This window comes from Phycodurus eques, chromosome 1 (genome assembly GCF_024500275.1).
Source record: "Phycodurus eques isolate BA_2022a chromosome 1, UOR_Pequ_1.1, whole genome shotgun sequence".
Taxonomy (NCBI): domain Eukaryota; kingdom Metazoa; phylum Chordata; class Actinopteri; order Syngnathiformes; family Syngnathidae; genus Phycodurus; species Phycodurus eques.
In genome coordinates this window covers 32,238,170-32,254,201 of record NC_084525.1, presented here as the reverse complement: position 1 = coordinate 32,254,201, position 16,032 = coordinate 32,238,170, and the positions used below count along the sequence as shown (strand labels likewise).

General features: G+C 41.6%; 1 protein-coding gene across 5 annotated transcripts in view; it reads left to right on the top strand.

Annotated features, from left to right (window-relative positions):
* LOC133408972 (membrane-associated guanylate kinase, WW and PDZ domain-containing protein 3-like) overlaps positions 1-16,032 on the top strand; it is a 144,475-nt gene that overhangs the window by 82,773 nt on the left and 45,670 nt on the right. For all 5 annotated transcript variants that reach the window (XM_061688414.1, XM_061688439.1, XM_061688423.1 and 2 more), the window contains 2 exons: positions 9,290-9,406; positions 13,764-13,883. In XM_061688414.1, the coding sequence (XP_061544398.1) occupies positions 9,290-9,406; positions 13,764-13,883 (237 nt within the window). The remainder of the gene's footprint in view (positions 1-9,289; positions 9,407-13,763; positions 13,884-16,032) is intronic.

Genomic DNA, 16,032 nt, shown 5'->3' with positions numbered 1-16,032 from the left:
AGTTCAGAACACTCAGAGATTTTCCCCTCTCATTAAATGTTATATTACAGTAACAATGAATCAATTCATTGATAGTTAATTTCCCCCCATAGCTGATCACGAAAATGAAAAGGTCAAATGCCCATCCCTAGATATCACCATTCACGAGGGTTAGAAGACATTTTCATGTTCATAGGGAAGCTGGAGTCTGTCCAGCTGACTGAGAGGCGAGGTCAGTTGCCGCACAGACAGTATAGTATAGTATAACTATGTTTATACATGTGTGAACAAACTCTGGGGACCCTTCTATTAAAGAAAGAAAACCCACAATGGTAATGGAGATAACTTGAAATGAATGAGAGTAAATTTACCAAAAGGCTTATCGACGAGACACAAAGCTCCTGGGAGAAGTTCCTGTTTATAGATAATATGAAATGGGTGCTTTTTGGCAAGACACATCAGTTTGTTATTTGCAGATACAAAAAAAGAAGTAGACAAATGAAAGAACACTGGACATACTTTGAAACATGAATGAAGCTAGGTTATGTTCTGGGGCTTCACTGCATCCGGGAGAGTGTCTTAAATCTGTGCAGCATACAAGAGATACTCAAGACTATCAAACCATACTGGAGCTAAATGTTTATGTATTAGCCAGCCTCATCACTCACAAAAATAATCTCAACATCGCCAACTCTGCCACCTCGCAGCTCTTTCTCCCGGTTTCTGTTCCTTGCACAGTGTTTAAATATACAACATGGCTTGTCTCATTACCTATAATTCTTTCCTTTCACTTTAGCGTATGGTCTTCTGTCACACATCACTCTGTCAGTGGTAAAAAGAACAAAGATAGGCCGCGACCTAGGTTTAGCCTGGCGACCATGCGCACTTCTCATACTCGGTTCTTTTATTCTGGTCGAGGTGATTCTTCAATGATCAGGGTGGATGAAAAGTTTAACAATTTATTTGAAAATATAGAGTCAAACAATAAGGTTGGTGAAGGTTCAGCGCTGAGGTCTTCCACACACAGGTGGATCAGCTCCGGAAAAGACCCCGGAAGTATTCGGTCACAGTCTTTTTTAGTATAGAGACTGCTTCCTGTCGTGACGTCATGCAGCCGCGGACCAATCCTAGCTTCGCCTCGGTGTCTGGGTACGTCCGGAAATTCAGTCCGATGCTCTCACCGCACCCCGAGAGTGCGTTGTTCGGAGACAGAGTGTGCTCCATTTTCTACGAATTTACAAACGAGCATGTTGGCCATTGGCAGGGATACGTCAGTGTGTCCGCCATATTGAATGTGTCAGTTCGGCCTTTACCGAACGGCAAACTCCAATAACGCCCCGAATTTCCGAACATTCCGGGGCACAGAAAGCGTGCCGGGAGTGAACTTCGTGAACAACGTACCCTATGTTGATATATTGTGCGAGCGTTGTATCTGCCCGACTAAGTGTAATATATGTGCATGTGTACATGTAATGCAACTTTACTGTATATTTGTGAGAAGAGCTGGGTGTATATCTGTAATGAAATATAGCAAACAAAACGTGTATGCAGTGTTGTGTAAGCGTGCAGCCAGTAATTTCTATCAACTCCTAACACTTTCCTCAACCCGCTCCACCCTGCCTGGGCTCTCTCCTTTACCTCTCTTCCAAAATCCAATGATAAATGCAAGTGAATATGCTGAGCAGGGACCAACTTATGAACATTAACTCTACCTCCATGCATTCAACAAGTGCTTCAAAAAACTATAAATATGAACACCAAATTGTGGACCACAGTAATCAAAATACAAGTCTGAAAATGTTCTGAGAGCAGTTGAGCTTGTTCACTTTTAAGGGACAGACTACAAAGGCCTTACCACTTTGTTGATGTAATTTGTTTCTCCCAATTTTAAGAAAAAGTGATGAAATAGAATGTCCTTTAGATATAAAAAAAACCTGATTGTTTGCCTGTGTACTCCAGAGACAGAATGAGATGACATTTTCTGCAGCCCTGAGTTACCAAATGTGCCTCACAAGGTGGTAATTAGCAGATGGCGGAGGTATTCCCGTTACTACAGGTGTTAGCATGAAAGGAAAGCCTGATTAGACACACACACTGCTATCAGCTTTGTTTCGTCTATCACTATCGTTGGTCGCTCAACAATAGTCAATATTGGACATATTTACAGAATGAGCATATCTGTGGGATCACCGATCGCTCCAACAGTTTTAGCCAAGTAATTAATCCATTCTAATATTTATTCAGTCGCTTTAGGATTTTGAATTAACCACACAACTAGGTGTGATATACAAACCTAAATTCCAATTAGGTTGGGACGATGTGTAAAACATAAATAGAAACAGAATACAATGATTTGCAAATCCTTTTCAACTTAGATTAAGCTACAAAGACGGGAAGAAATTCAGTGTTCAAACTGATGCACATTGTTGTTTCTGCTGATATTCTATCATTTTGAATTTTATGCCTGCAACATATTCTAAAAAAGCTGGGACAGGGGCAAGGAAAGACTGGGAAAGTTGAGGAAACACCTGTGTGGAACTTCCACAGGTGAACAGGCTAATTGGAAACAAGTGAGTGTCATGAAAATAAAAGGGGCATCCCCGAAAGGCTCAGTTGTTCACAAGTAACGATGGGACGAGGTTCACTACTTTGTGAACAGCTGCGTGAGTAAACAGTCTTACAGTTTAAGAACGTTTCTCTATGTCCAGTTTAAAGAAATTTTGGGATTTCATCAACTACAGTCCATAATATCGTCAAAAGATTTAGAGAATCTGGAGAAATCTCTGCACATAAGCGGCAAGGCCGAAAACCAACATTGAATGCCCATGAACTTTGATCCCTCAGGCGGCACTGCCGCATCACCGTGCATCGCATCACTGTGTCATGGATATTGCCACGTGGGCTCAGGAACCATTCTGAAAACCATTATCACTTAAGACAGTTTCTCGCTACATCTACAAATGCAAGTTAAACTACCATGCAAAGTGAAAGTGATATCAACAACAGCCAGAAACGACATCGGTTTCTATGGGTCCGAGCTCATATGCGATGGATGGAATGACGCAAAGCAAAGCAAATTTATTTATATAGTGCATTTCATGCACAAGGTAACTCAATTTGCTTTACATAATTAAAAGCATATAAAAACCAAGAAAAAACAACTGCTTATTAACATTTAAAACAAAGAGGGGGGGTACAATTAAAACAAAGTACAGTGCAAGAAATATTGAAATATAAAGGCTCTAAAAAGCGTTATTTAACTTGGACTGAAAAACATTCACACTTGGGGCTGACTCAACTTATTCCATTTGTGTGCAGCATAATAGCTAAATGCTGCTTCACCATATTTGCTTTGGACTCTGTGCTCCACTATTTAACCTGACTCGATCTCAGAGCCCTACTGGGTTTATATTCCATTAGCATTTCTTTCATGTATTCACGACCGTTTAGTGATTTATAGACCAATAGCAGAACTTTAAAATATATTCTAAAGCTGACTGGAAGCCAGTGTAAAGACTTTAAAATTTGAGTAATATGCTCTGACCCCTTTGTTCTGGTCAGAACCCGAGCTGCAGCATTCTGAATGAACTGCAGCCGTTTAATGCTCTTTTTGGGGAGTCCAGTCAGAAGACCATTACAATAGTGAAGTCTACTTGAGATAAAAGCATGGATGAGCTTCTCCTGGTCTGCTTGACACATGCAAGCCTTCACTCTGGATATGTTCTTCAGATGGTAGAAGGCAGTTTTAGTTATTGATTTGATATCACTGTTGAAAGTCAGGTCGGAATCAGAACACCAAGGTTTCGGACTTGGTATTTGGTTTTTAAAGAGAGTGACTCCAGGCAATTACTAACAGCCATCCTCTTTTCTTTGTTGCCAAAAACAATTATCTCAATTTTGTTAGGGTTTAATTGAAGTAAATTTTAAATAACTTATCCAGTTATTTGTCTGTTTTAGACAGTGACACAACACCTCAATTGAACTTGAATCATCTGGAGACACGGCTAGATATAACCATGTGTCATCTGCATAGCTATGATAGTCAAAATTGAAATTCTGAAGAATTTGACCCAAGGATGGCATATACAGGCTGAACAAGAGGGGTCCAAGAACTGACCCTTGATGGTCATTGCCATTCGATGAGATCGAACACTTCCAATGGTTACAAAGTAACTCCTTTCCTCCAGGTAGGACCTGAACCATTTAAGGACTGTTCCATTTAGTCGTACCCACATTGCCAACCTGTTCAGCAGTATAGTTCTCCCGTATGCAAACAAGACCAGAACTGACACCTTTCCCGTGTCAGTATTCAACCTTATATCCTTTATCACTTTGACAAGAACAGATTCTGTACTGTGATGAGTTCAGAAACCTGATTGAAATTTGTCAAAAAGTCAATTTAAGTTCAATAAATTGCTGAGTTGATTAAAAATAAATTTCTTAACAATCTTGGCTATGAAAGGGAGATTTGAAGTGAGTCTATAGCTTGCTAACATGGAAGTGTCCAGCGTTCTATTTTTTTAGAAAGTGGAAAATTGTGCTGTGGTTTGACGAGTCCACATTTCAAATTGTTTTTGGAAATCATGGACATTATGGTCTCTCAACCAAAGGGGAAATGGACCGTCTGGTTTATTATCAGCACTAAGATAAAATGATAACATCTTTGATGGTATTGGGGTTTGTTACTGCCCATGGCATGGATAATTTGCATATCTGTGAAGGCACCATTAATGTTTAAAGGTACAGACAGGTTTTGGAGCAACACATTTTTCAGTTGGTGGCACTGGTGCGACCAACTTTTTCAGTTGGTGGCACTGGTGCGACCAACTTTTTCAGTTGGTGGCACTGGTGCGATCAACTTTTTCAGTTGGTCGCACTGGTACGACCAACTTTTTCAGTTGGTAGCACTGGTACGACCAACCTTTTCAGTTGGTTGCACTGGTGCGACCAACCTTTTCAGTTGGTAGCACTGGTGCGACCAACCTTTTGAGGAGGTACAGCATGACCATGGCATATCATAGTTTCATATGAAGTAAAGACTGACGGTGACTCGAGATATGATATTTTACTGTTACTGTGAACAAGAAGTTTGTCCGCAACAAGCAGTAACAGACAAAACAGGTCAATTAAATTAAAAAAAAAAAAAAAAAAAAAAGGCTTTACTTTTATTTGATCATTTGACTCAGAGGGGCCTGTTCTTACTGTGAAAGCTCCCAACCCTCTTCCCCTGGGAAACCCGCTTAATTTTGAGCATTACCACAACCATATGATTGACATACATCTAAAAACAATTGCATAAGTGTACCACCACCATATAAAAGTTGAGTTTATAATTATTAACTTTATTTTGCAAAATATTACGAACAAAACAAACCAATTTACCTATTTAAAGTCATAGTCCCAAACAGAACATGGATAAATCATTAGTACTGCAATTATTGCACTAGGTAGGTAGATAGAACCTTTGCACATGACTGTGTTTGTAATGAGTGAAATGAAAACGACAGACAAATTAAACAGGCAATCTTTTCAGTTAGCCTCGTAATTTTGAGACCATCATGTGTCATCACTTGGGGAAGGAACGGGTTTTATTCCCGTGATAAATGTAGCAGCATTGATAGGGATAATGTGTTTAAAACGAAAAGCTGTAGGTAACTAGAAGCTGGAGGAGTTTATAAATAATCCATACCGCTTTACCAGACTTTACAAGGTAAATCGGGACTAGCTAGCTTGCTCAACAGTAGTCCAGATGAGTTGAAGGCTTACACTTGTCATTTAAAATGAATAAGTAGCGGGCCAGCGTCAATATAGGTACGTGGTGGCCACTGGCCAGACACAACGGCGTACTGTCTGTGAAGTGCATACGTGGTGCACATGTACATGACGGTGGTGTGATAATAACGTGTCCTATCTGGACGAAGCAGTCAGCTATGTTGCAGCAGGCAGCCAATCATATTGCAGCGGGTTGCTTTTAACTCAAATGGGATTCATAGCAATGATTGAGACAGCGCCACACAGTCCCAGCACACTTGCTCTCTCGCTCATGCAGGAGGAGGAGAAAAAGGGCAACTTTCAACCATTAAAACGTTAGTGAAAATGCGACAAGTTTAAATTGTTAATCGCACAAGCTCTAAGATCCCGGATACAAGCGGCCGAAATGAGTTTCCTCCGCAGGGTGTCCGGGCTCTCCCTTAGAGAGAGGGTGAGAAGCTCGGTCATCCGGGAGGATCTCAGAGTAGAGTTGCTGCTCCTCCACATCGAGAGAGCCAGATGAGATGGCTGGGGAATCTGATTCAGATGCCTCCCGGACGCCTCCCTGGTGAGTTGTTCCGGACACATCCCACCGGGAGGAGACCCCGGGGACGACCTAGGACACGCTGGAAGTCTGGGCGTCCCTCCTAAAGCTACTGCCCCCACGACCCGACCTCGGATAAGCGGTAGAAAATGGATGAATGGATGGGTTAGTCTGCCACCTGTTAGTATGGTAACAATTTAGCAATTCTCATCCGAAATAGTAAATGACCCAGCACGATAGGTCATTTCCAATGAGGCAGGAGATGTTTCAGAATCAACATTAGGATCGTCACAGGTTCATGCTAACTTTTTGGAAGTCCGTTTAAATATTTACAAAGCAAACCTAACTTCCGTCCATTAAACTTTTGCTTCACTGTCATCTCCACAAAGCCTCAGGCCAACATTAACCTTTTCCTTATTGCTCCACATCTTTATTGTTTTCTTTTTAGCATTGCGTATTGCAAAGTTTCAAACAAATTGCACATTTCAAGCCATTGTTTTTTTCCCAAGCTTCTTGCTCTATGCCAAAGCAAAAATACTGTATCTTTTATTGTATTGGCCCCCTTCTCAAATTCTTATATGTGGCCATAGTTTCACCACTTTGTTTAAGATCATCCAACAAATGTAAATATCAGACAAAACTGATGGGGAAACTACCCGAAAATATAAGAATTTGAGATGGGGGTCCAACAATTTTTCACGTCATTGTACTGAATCTTTGAGATGCTTAAATCTGTGTTGAGTGCTCAAATCAGTATATATGCTGTTTGTACCTTGGCCCTTTCTAACTTATCTGCCGTTTTATTTTCTGCAATTGGTTACATGAGCATACACCCTTATCCTCATGAGGGCAGCAATAGTTTAGTTAGCAATTAAAATAAAATACAATTGCATTAATAGACAGTGTACCTAAATATACTGTTTACTTACAGTACGTGTGTGTGTAATATGTGTAATTCAAGTACAGCATCATTATTATTAAACAAACAAAAACAACTTGATTCATACACGGTCTCAGGAAAGACCGAGGGTAAATGAAAAGGTTAAAAGGTGAGTCCAGGGGGAAAGGAAGCGAGGTGGGATTCGGTTGATAGATATTCCTGAAAGTGATCTCAAACAGAGGTGCGAGCAGTCTCAAGGGGATCTACTTGGGATGATAAATGTCTGCAGCAAGAAAGGTGAAGACGGGAGATGGAGTGAGAGAGTAATGATGAGAGGAGCATTGGGACAGGCCACGTTTCCATTGTACGCTCGATGCATTACCATTACGCCTATCTGCCAACAAAACCCCTCATCCCTGCCCTCTCTCTGTTTTTAATGATTCCCTATCCCTAAAGTGCACCCCTCCCACACCCACTGGTATGTGTCTAATGGCCAAATGACAAGGCACAAAGACTTCTGTTGTGTCCCACATGCCCCAAACTATGACAGGCAGGCCAAAGATGTGCTGCCATGTAAGTTAGCGGGAAGCTCAGCTGTACCGCTCCCTCCCTTTTTCTCTGCCTCTCTCTGTCTATGGAGATATGATGTAGCACACTAACACAACCTGACAGGCAGGCAACAAAGACTGCCCTGTTCTGTGCACTGGAGTTGGAGTTGGTTTAACACAGGGGAGGTGATTTGCATGCATTTGCAAATGAGAGGTTGATTTTGTCGACCCTTTGGGGTTTCTACTCTCGCCAATCCCATTGTCGCAATTGGCAACCTCCATTGTCAGGACTGAAGCCAGCTGATCCTTTCTTGGGTATTTTTCCTGGGCAGTCCTAAGCAGGATAAGAGACCAGGTAGAATATTGGAACTACCTGAAACATAATCTGCATTGTTTTGTTTTTTTTTAGATATAATTTTCTTTTACATTTCAGTTTCTGGGAATGCAAACCACAGGCTTGTGGCTTCTGATGTGCAATGTGCATTGAGACCCATGTTATATTCCCTTGACCTAAATTCCTCACTCGCATTGTTCTGGTAAAAAGTCCAAAGAGTTGCATAACAGTTAGCTGTGTGTCTATTGGCCCAGCTATACCGCAGTTACTAGACTGTTTCAGTGAAGAAGCAGACACACACACACACACACGGGTCAGTTAAATGTCCAGATCAAATATTAGATATTATTATATTGTTACATTAGATTAGATTAAATATTAGATGCAACACACAGCCAACATTCTTGAGCAACCAAATGTTGAGTAAGAAACATGTCTTCATAAATGTTACTTTTGTTTGTTGTTTTAATTTTAACTCACACTTGCATCACTGTTTTTCTTCCTCTGAACCAAATTTATTCTTCAGTTCTTCCCGCTAAAATTGAAGCTTATAAAAACAATTGTATTTTATCTTTCTCAGTAGAGTCACTGAAGGGATGTCTCTCTTTCGTACTTTTGTGCATGTCATGTGGTAAACATATCTGATTCAATTTGGGAAATGTTTCATATTAGCAGCAGTTTACTGTGGTAAAGCAACTACATGGGTTAGGTTATAGAAATTTGTTTAGAGATTTCGTCTCAGTCCATCATGTTCATTGTGGTTTCTTGTCATTCCCCCTCTATTCTAATTTCTTTTGTAATACCAGAGGTATCTGGTTAACAATATGTTCATCACTGTGGTTGTAGTTTACCGTGGCGTAAAACTGTACTGTATCATAATGAATGCTTTGGATAATTTCAGTTACCTCGATTCCTTACATGATTAAGTATAATGATCTCAGTATAATGCATGAATTAATTGATATCGCTGACAGTGTCTATCAAAAACTGACAGTGTCTATCAAAAACTGAACATTATTATCTTTATAAAGGCAGAATATTTGATATAGCGCTTGCATTGAATATCATATTGTACAAGTGGTCATGAGTTTGTGGCTGTGTTTATAGTACAGATATAATCCTAGACTAGTCATATCTTACTCGAGCATTGAACTTTCAAAGTTTTAGTTTTTTTTTTTTTTTTTAAATCTTTGTTCCCCTACCCAAACAAAAATGTGTATTTGCTGTACTGAAATATGGTCTTCTTCTCCTAGGGAAGGTGTTGAATGCCGATTTGCATCACTACCTCAGTCTTCAGTTCCAGAAGGGGTCTCTGGATCACAAGCTTCAGCAGGTGATCAGGGACAACTTGTACCTGCGCACTATTCCCTGTGAGTATAATAGAGAACAGATTGTAATTGCAAGTCTAAGATCACAGACATTCTTAGTCAATAATATTTGTGGACCACCCAAGATGCCTCTCAGTTTACTGCTCACAGGCCAATAATTCTAACATAGTCCATAACCCATGTAATTTCTTAGCTAGGTGGCAACATACCATTCAAATAAGTCAACATCCAGCAACAATGAGATGTCAAAGAGCAAAGTCTTGCCCTGGATGCTCATGCTAGCCGACACTAGCATGAGGCTAAGGAGCTTCTGCGACATGGCGAAAGGTGGTAGAAGCATGACTTCCTCCGTCGCCAGACACACCGAAGCCTTATTAAATGTTGTGATTGGCTGATCGGATCGGACTGAGCTGTTTTAGAAGTGATGGCCCACAGCAGCATGAGGACGGATGTTGGCGCAGAAAGAAAATGAAGAATGGGGACATTAAATGCAAAGTTAAATTCCATCACGTGTGCGGAGCAACTCGGCTGAGGCTCTGTTAAAACCCTGATTAGGGCTAAGATGATGCTAAGCAGAGTTGGCGCGTTAAGAAGCATTCAGTATTTTCCATAACAATGTGTTTCCAGCATCTCACAGATAACAGCACCATGAAGGCAATGCATGGCACTTTCTTAATGAGAGGCAGCAGTTTGGGAGCTTTGTTATTTTATGAAAGTAACTGCAGAGATGTTAAGGCCGGGACAAGAAACATCACCTTGTGTTTAAGGTTGAGGAAGTTATTTTGAGATATACATTTAAGTGGAGAAAAGGGAACCGTTAGCTTGGAACAGCTTGGAACAGCCACTGGCATTCACTGTCATGGATTTTATATTCCCAGAACTTTGACAAAAGGGAACAAATCTTCCTGAATGTTATTTTCTATTTTCATTTCCCAATAAAAAGGAAAAGGAGGAACCATATGGGATTTGAGTCAAAAGTCTAAGCTTTTGATGTGTTTTCCTTAAAGATAAACTTAAAATTGAGCTTACACCAGTATTTATAGCAAAAGTTTAAAAAAAAGAAAATACTGTAATTGGAGAGATGCTAGTCTGGTTACTGGCTACTTTCGAGGTGCCCTTGAGCAAGACATCGCCCCCACTACCCCAGCTAAAGTGGAGCAGCGTTCTTTGCACACGTCTTTCACTCTGAAGCTCTCCTTGTATAACTGCGTGTGTGTGATATAGTTTGTGTGGTGTGCAACACAAAAGTATACATTAAAGTGGGAGTTGAATTTCCCCTTGAGGGACATCTTTCGGTATAATAAATTCAAAATCAGACATTGCTTACTTTTATAATGCTGTATATGAAACATAAATGCAAATCAGTCGCCTTTTGGCGAAATTCGCCGTTTTAAACTAAAAATAGGCCATTTCCGTGAACCGTACAGATCCGATGAGTTCTTTTGAAGGGGGGTCGCCGTCGCTGTCGTCATATACTGTTTCGTACTCCTTCAGCGCTTGCAGCTAGATCCATTCCACACATCCAGCATCCACACACAGATGTAATTGTGAATATTACTCCGCGGCAGACTAATATGCTGGCGCATAGGCCTGAGGTTCCGCCTGCGCTCTCAGGACCGGCTTTGGATAAATCACAGGAGTTGACGAGACCAGAAAAAACACTTCCGCCGCTTCTGCTGTTAAGAAGTAACGGTACGTTTACTCCATTACAATGATATAAATGTCGTTTGCGACTTTTATTTATCAATTATTGCTTATTTATCAACTATTTCGTGAGCGAGACTACGACTTAAGGCCTCTTTATACTCCCGCGCTCGCGTGGCCGACAACGCCCGCATTGCATCACGTGACCGACGAATTGGCCCGCGCTGCCTCTCTGCGTCACTTGACGCGCACACGGCAAAAACTGTTGCTGCGCGTAGAATGCCGCGGAGATCAGCTCTCGTGATTGGTCCGTTTTAGTCATATGCTACGATGACGTACTTAGCCTTCCCCTTTGTTCCACATACCACCACCGTCTTTGCAGCATAATTAAACGTATCATCTGGTCATCTAGGTCCATTTGTTCTAGCAGACACTGTTCCAAAGTCACCATTGTTGTTGTTTTGTTCCTTGTTCCGGAAAGGAAAGTAAAAACGGCAACTGGATATGGCCAAAAAATGCAGAGGAAACTCCACCCTGTGGTGTCCTTGCCAATACCAGCCGTAGCGACGCCCCCGACTTGGACGGGAACTGCAGTACATTTTCAAAACTGTGCGCGTGGGTAGCGCTCGAGTATAAAGGCAAACTGCGCGCGGGATAGGCGCAGTGACAGCGAACCAGACGTAACATCGGTGACAAGAGTTGATCCGCTAGTACTTGTTGTCTTGTATTAATTAGGAAACGCATCTACATTTATCTAATTAGTTTACGGATTTTAAAGTTAAATTTATGAAGCAACGGAGCGATGTTAGGGATTATGTCACAACACAGAATGAACTAACTTCAAATTCAGAAATGGCCAATAAAAACAGAATAATATTGTATTTAATATATTCCTGGGGGATGCATTTGGGATTAGCCTTTGAAATTGGTAATAGTGAAAAATGAAGTGAAACAGACAATGATTTTAGTCAATACTTTTCCAGAATGAGAGTGCTTAAAGAAAAGGATGCTTTTCATGCTGCACAGCTTGAAGCAGGCATCAAGTGCAGGGGGAGATGGGCCTGGCTCAAATTGGAGACCAAAACAAAAAAGCGAAGAAATGAGGCAAATTTAATTTTAATCTTACATTTGTACATCAACATGTACTTGAGCGGTGTAAATAAATGTTTTTTGCGTGAAGAAAATTTGTTTATTTTGCCTTATTGTACTCTTTAGAGTCTTCCAGATTGGAAGATGTTAAAATCAAAAATATTCTCTGCGGGGGCCCGGGGTATCCCCCCAGACCCCCACCTACAATGTTTTTTTATTTTTTTTGGTCACCTTTTTCATGCCTTTGGTGTTTGCATGTCTTAACATTACGTAGAGCCAGTGGCTGAGCAAGATGATGAATATAATGGAAATGATGGTTAAAAATTCATTTTCAAGGCGACTTGAAGCACATTTTACTTGAGTAAGCCTGGTTTCTTAAAAAATGATTGGTAGGAACTGCAACTGTGTCACGCTGAAAGATTTGTTTCGACTAATTAACTGCTTTTGAAAAGTAGTCACACAGTAGTATCTAATGCCTACTAGATCAGACGACAGGATTTTAGCCCCAATATTGGCCCGATTAGCTATCGCAGCCGATTCCCTAGATCGGGCCCGACATATTTTGTCAGGAACGACAAAACCTCTTGTAGTGTGACATAATCCAGGACCAACGATTTGGCCCGACGACAGCCCTACGACGCCAAAATGAAAAGTCTCGCATGTTTGATTTTTTTGGGGGAAATCTTCCGTGTAGTGTGACATATCAACGACAACTCTCTGGAAGCACACCTTGACGTTGACCAATAGGATTGCGTATTGTAACCGGCACTTCGCTTCCTGTGCTCGCCGTAGTCAACATTTATTCATGCGCACAAACCAATGTTTACCGACGCTTTAGACCATGAGTGCCGGCATGTTTACATACAAGCGCTAGCACTAGCTTGCTAGGCTACGTAACATTTTGTATCGTATTAAAAGTACGTGAACATACCTCAAGCAGTCCTTGAATAAACGTCTTCTCCCGAGACGACGACCACACGTTTTTCCTCATTATGTTTTTTTCCCCCGCCACCCACAGACAATACATTGGCACAGCACGTTGTTGTCGTCGCTATGGTAATGAGTGTATCCGGTCGCATTGACCGGTGTCACGTTTCCTGGTTTCGCCTCTCCGACAGTGTTTTATTTGACAAGATAAAGCCCAGTGATCGTAAAAGATGGGATGTGATGGTATCGGAATGCATGTCATGTAGTGTTGCCACTGTCTGCCCGAGATACCTCAAGCTATTATGCCAGTAGTCTGACATAATTGCAATCGGGAAAGACCGAATTTGTCTTGTAGTCTGATCCAGGCATTAGCAAGTCTGGCACTGATGCCGACGTCGCGTGCCATTTTATACAATTTAAAATAATCACAGCGTAATAACTAGTCCAGTAAGCTCGCGACAGAGTTGAATGTTGATATGAAAGATAAACAGGGCTTGACATGAACCGTTTAGCTCAACGGCCACTGCGGCTACTGGTTTTGAAGAGTAACTAGCTGTTCAATAGCATTTTGTGCACTATTTTGTATTTTTGGATGGAGCAATCCACCAATCGTCCATATTAAGTCCCTACATAAAAAATGTACTGTACTCTCCATTGCCTAGTGGACGTCACATCCCTGTAACCAGGTTGGATGCGGAGCATCGCCACTAATTTTCTGGTTTGTTGTCTTTGTTGGCAGGTACCACTCGGCAGCCCAGAGAGGGGGAAGTTCCTGGAGTGGATTACAACTTCATCAGTGTGGAAGAGTTCCATAACCTGGAAGAATGTGGACTGCTGCTTGAGAGTGGAACCTATGATGGTATTTAGCAAACATAACACACACTACATACAGTGTGTTTTGAGGGATGTACGGTGGTGTGTAAGTGTTTGCCCCTTCATGATTTCCTTTTTGATTTTCTTTTTTTTTTTGTCACACTTAAATGTTTCCCATCATCAAACATTTTTTAATAATATTCAAAGAAAACACAAGTAAACGCAAAACGCTGTTTTTAAATGAAGGTTTTTATTATTAAGGGAGAAAAAATCCAAACCCAAAAGTGATTGCCCCCCTCTGTTAAAACATAACTGTGATTTATCATACCGGACTTCAATTTCTCTAGCCACACCCTGGCCTGATACTGCCAAACCTGTTCTCAATCAAGAAATAACTTAAACAGGACCAGTGAAGTAGACCAAAAGATCCTCAAAAGCAAGACATCATGCCAAGATCTAAAGAAATTCAGGAACAAATGAGAAAGAAAGTAATTAAGATCTGTCAGTGTGGAAAAGGTAATAAAGCCATTTCTAAAGCTTTGGGACTCCAGTGAACCGCAGTGAGACCCATTATCCACAAAAAATAAAAATAAATAAATAAAACGGTGGTGAACTTTCACGGGACTGGCCGGCCGACCAAAATTACCCCAAGCGCGCAGCGACGACTCATCCAAGAGGTGACAGAAGACCCCACAACAACATCCAAAGAACTGCAGGCCTCACTTGCCTCAGTTAAGGTCAGTGTTCATGACTCCACCATGAGAAAGAGCATAAAAGTAACACCACATTTCAGAAAAAGAACATCATACCAACAGTAAAATATGGTGGTGGTAGTGTGATGGTCTGGAGCTATTTCCCTACTTCAGGACCTGGAAGACTTTCTGTGATAAATGGAGCCATGAATTATGCTGTCTCCAAAAAAACCCTGAAGGAGAATGTCCAGCCATCTGTTCATTACCTCAAGCTGAAATGAACTTGGGTTCTGCAGCAGCACAATGATCCAAAACATACCAGCAAGTCCAACTCTGAAAGGCTCAAGAAAAACAAAACAAAACAAAGAGAGAGAGGCCTAGTCAAAGTCCTAACCTTAATCTTATTGAGATGCTGTGGCATGACCTTTAAAAGGCGGTTCATGCTCGGAAACCCTCCAATATGGCTGAATTACAACAATTCTGCAAAGATGAGTGGGCCAAAATTCCTCCACAGCGCTGTAAGAGACTCATTGCAAGTTATCGCAAACAGATGATTGCAGTGGCGGCTGCTAAGGGTGGCCCAACCAGTTATTAGGTTTAGGGGGCAATCACTTGTTCACACAAGGGCATGTAGGTTTCCACCCCACTGTTTTGCTGCACTACAAAGCCCTCAACTGTTTCTAAATAGGACCAGTGTTTGTGTTACAGGCTTTGTAGATTCATGAGGCGAAGCTGCATTTATTTTTATTAGATAGAAATAGGGCAGCATGCCAAAAGTCACAGAGTTGGGAGGGTTGTGCTGTGCTGGCAACTGCTAACTGTATAGAGGCAACAAAATGGATTTTCTTTATGGAAAAGCATAGAAAAGTGCCAAATAAAAAGAAAGTAAAGTGTTGAGAGTTTTCTCCGGGCACTCCGGTTTCCTCCCACATCCCAAAATCATGCATTAATTGGAGACTCTAAATTGCCCGTAGGTGTGACTGTAAGTGCGAATGGTTGTTTGTTTGTATGTGCCCTGCGATTGGCTGGCAACCAGTTCAGGGTGTACCCCGCCTCCTGCCCGATGATGGCTGGGATGGGCTCCAGCATGCCCGCGACCCTAGTGAGGAGAAGCGGCTCAGAAAATGGATGGATGGATAAAGTGTTGAGAGTAGGATTGTTAATGAGATGTCCCCAAATGCTCTCTGATTGGGAGCCCGGGAATGCAGGGTTGGAATAGATGACTGTAGCTAGGCCATACATGCCAAACGGTGCAACAGCTCTGTGCCAAAGCACAGAAAGCAAGCTTGGCTTCACATGCCTGAGGCCGTGGCAGTCAAAAACAGAGCCTGAGCACACTGGGCACTGCCTCAGAGAGTGGAGGTCCGTCCTCAATGATTAATGAGAGTCTGTGACTGTGGCTGGCAAGGAGATAAACGCAAATGGTGGTTAATCGGGAAGCCCTATGTTTAACCCCTTCAGAAAATGGAATTTTATTTGTGGTCGAAACACTGCCATTTGTGG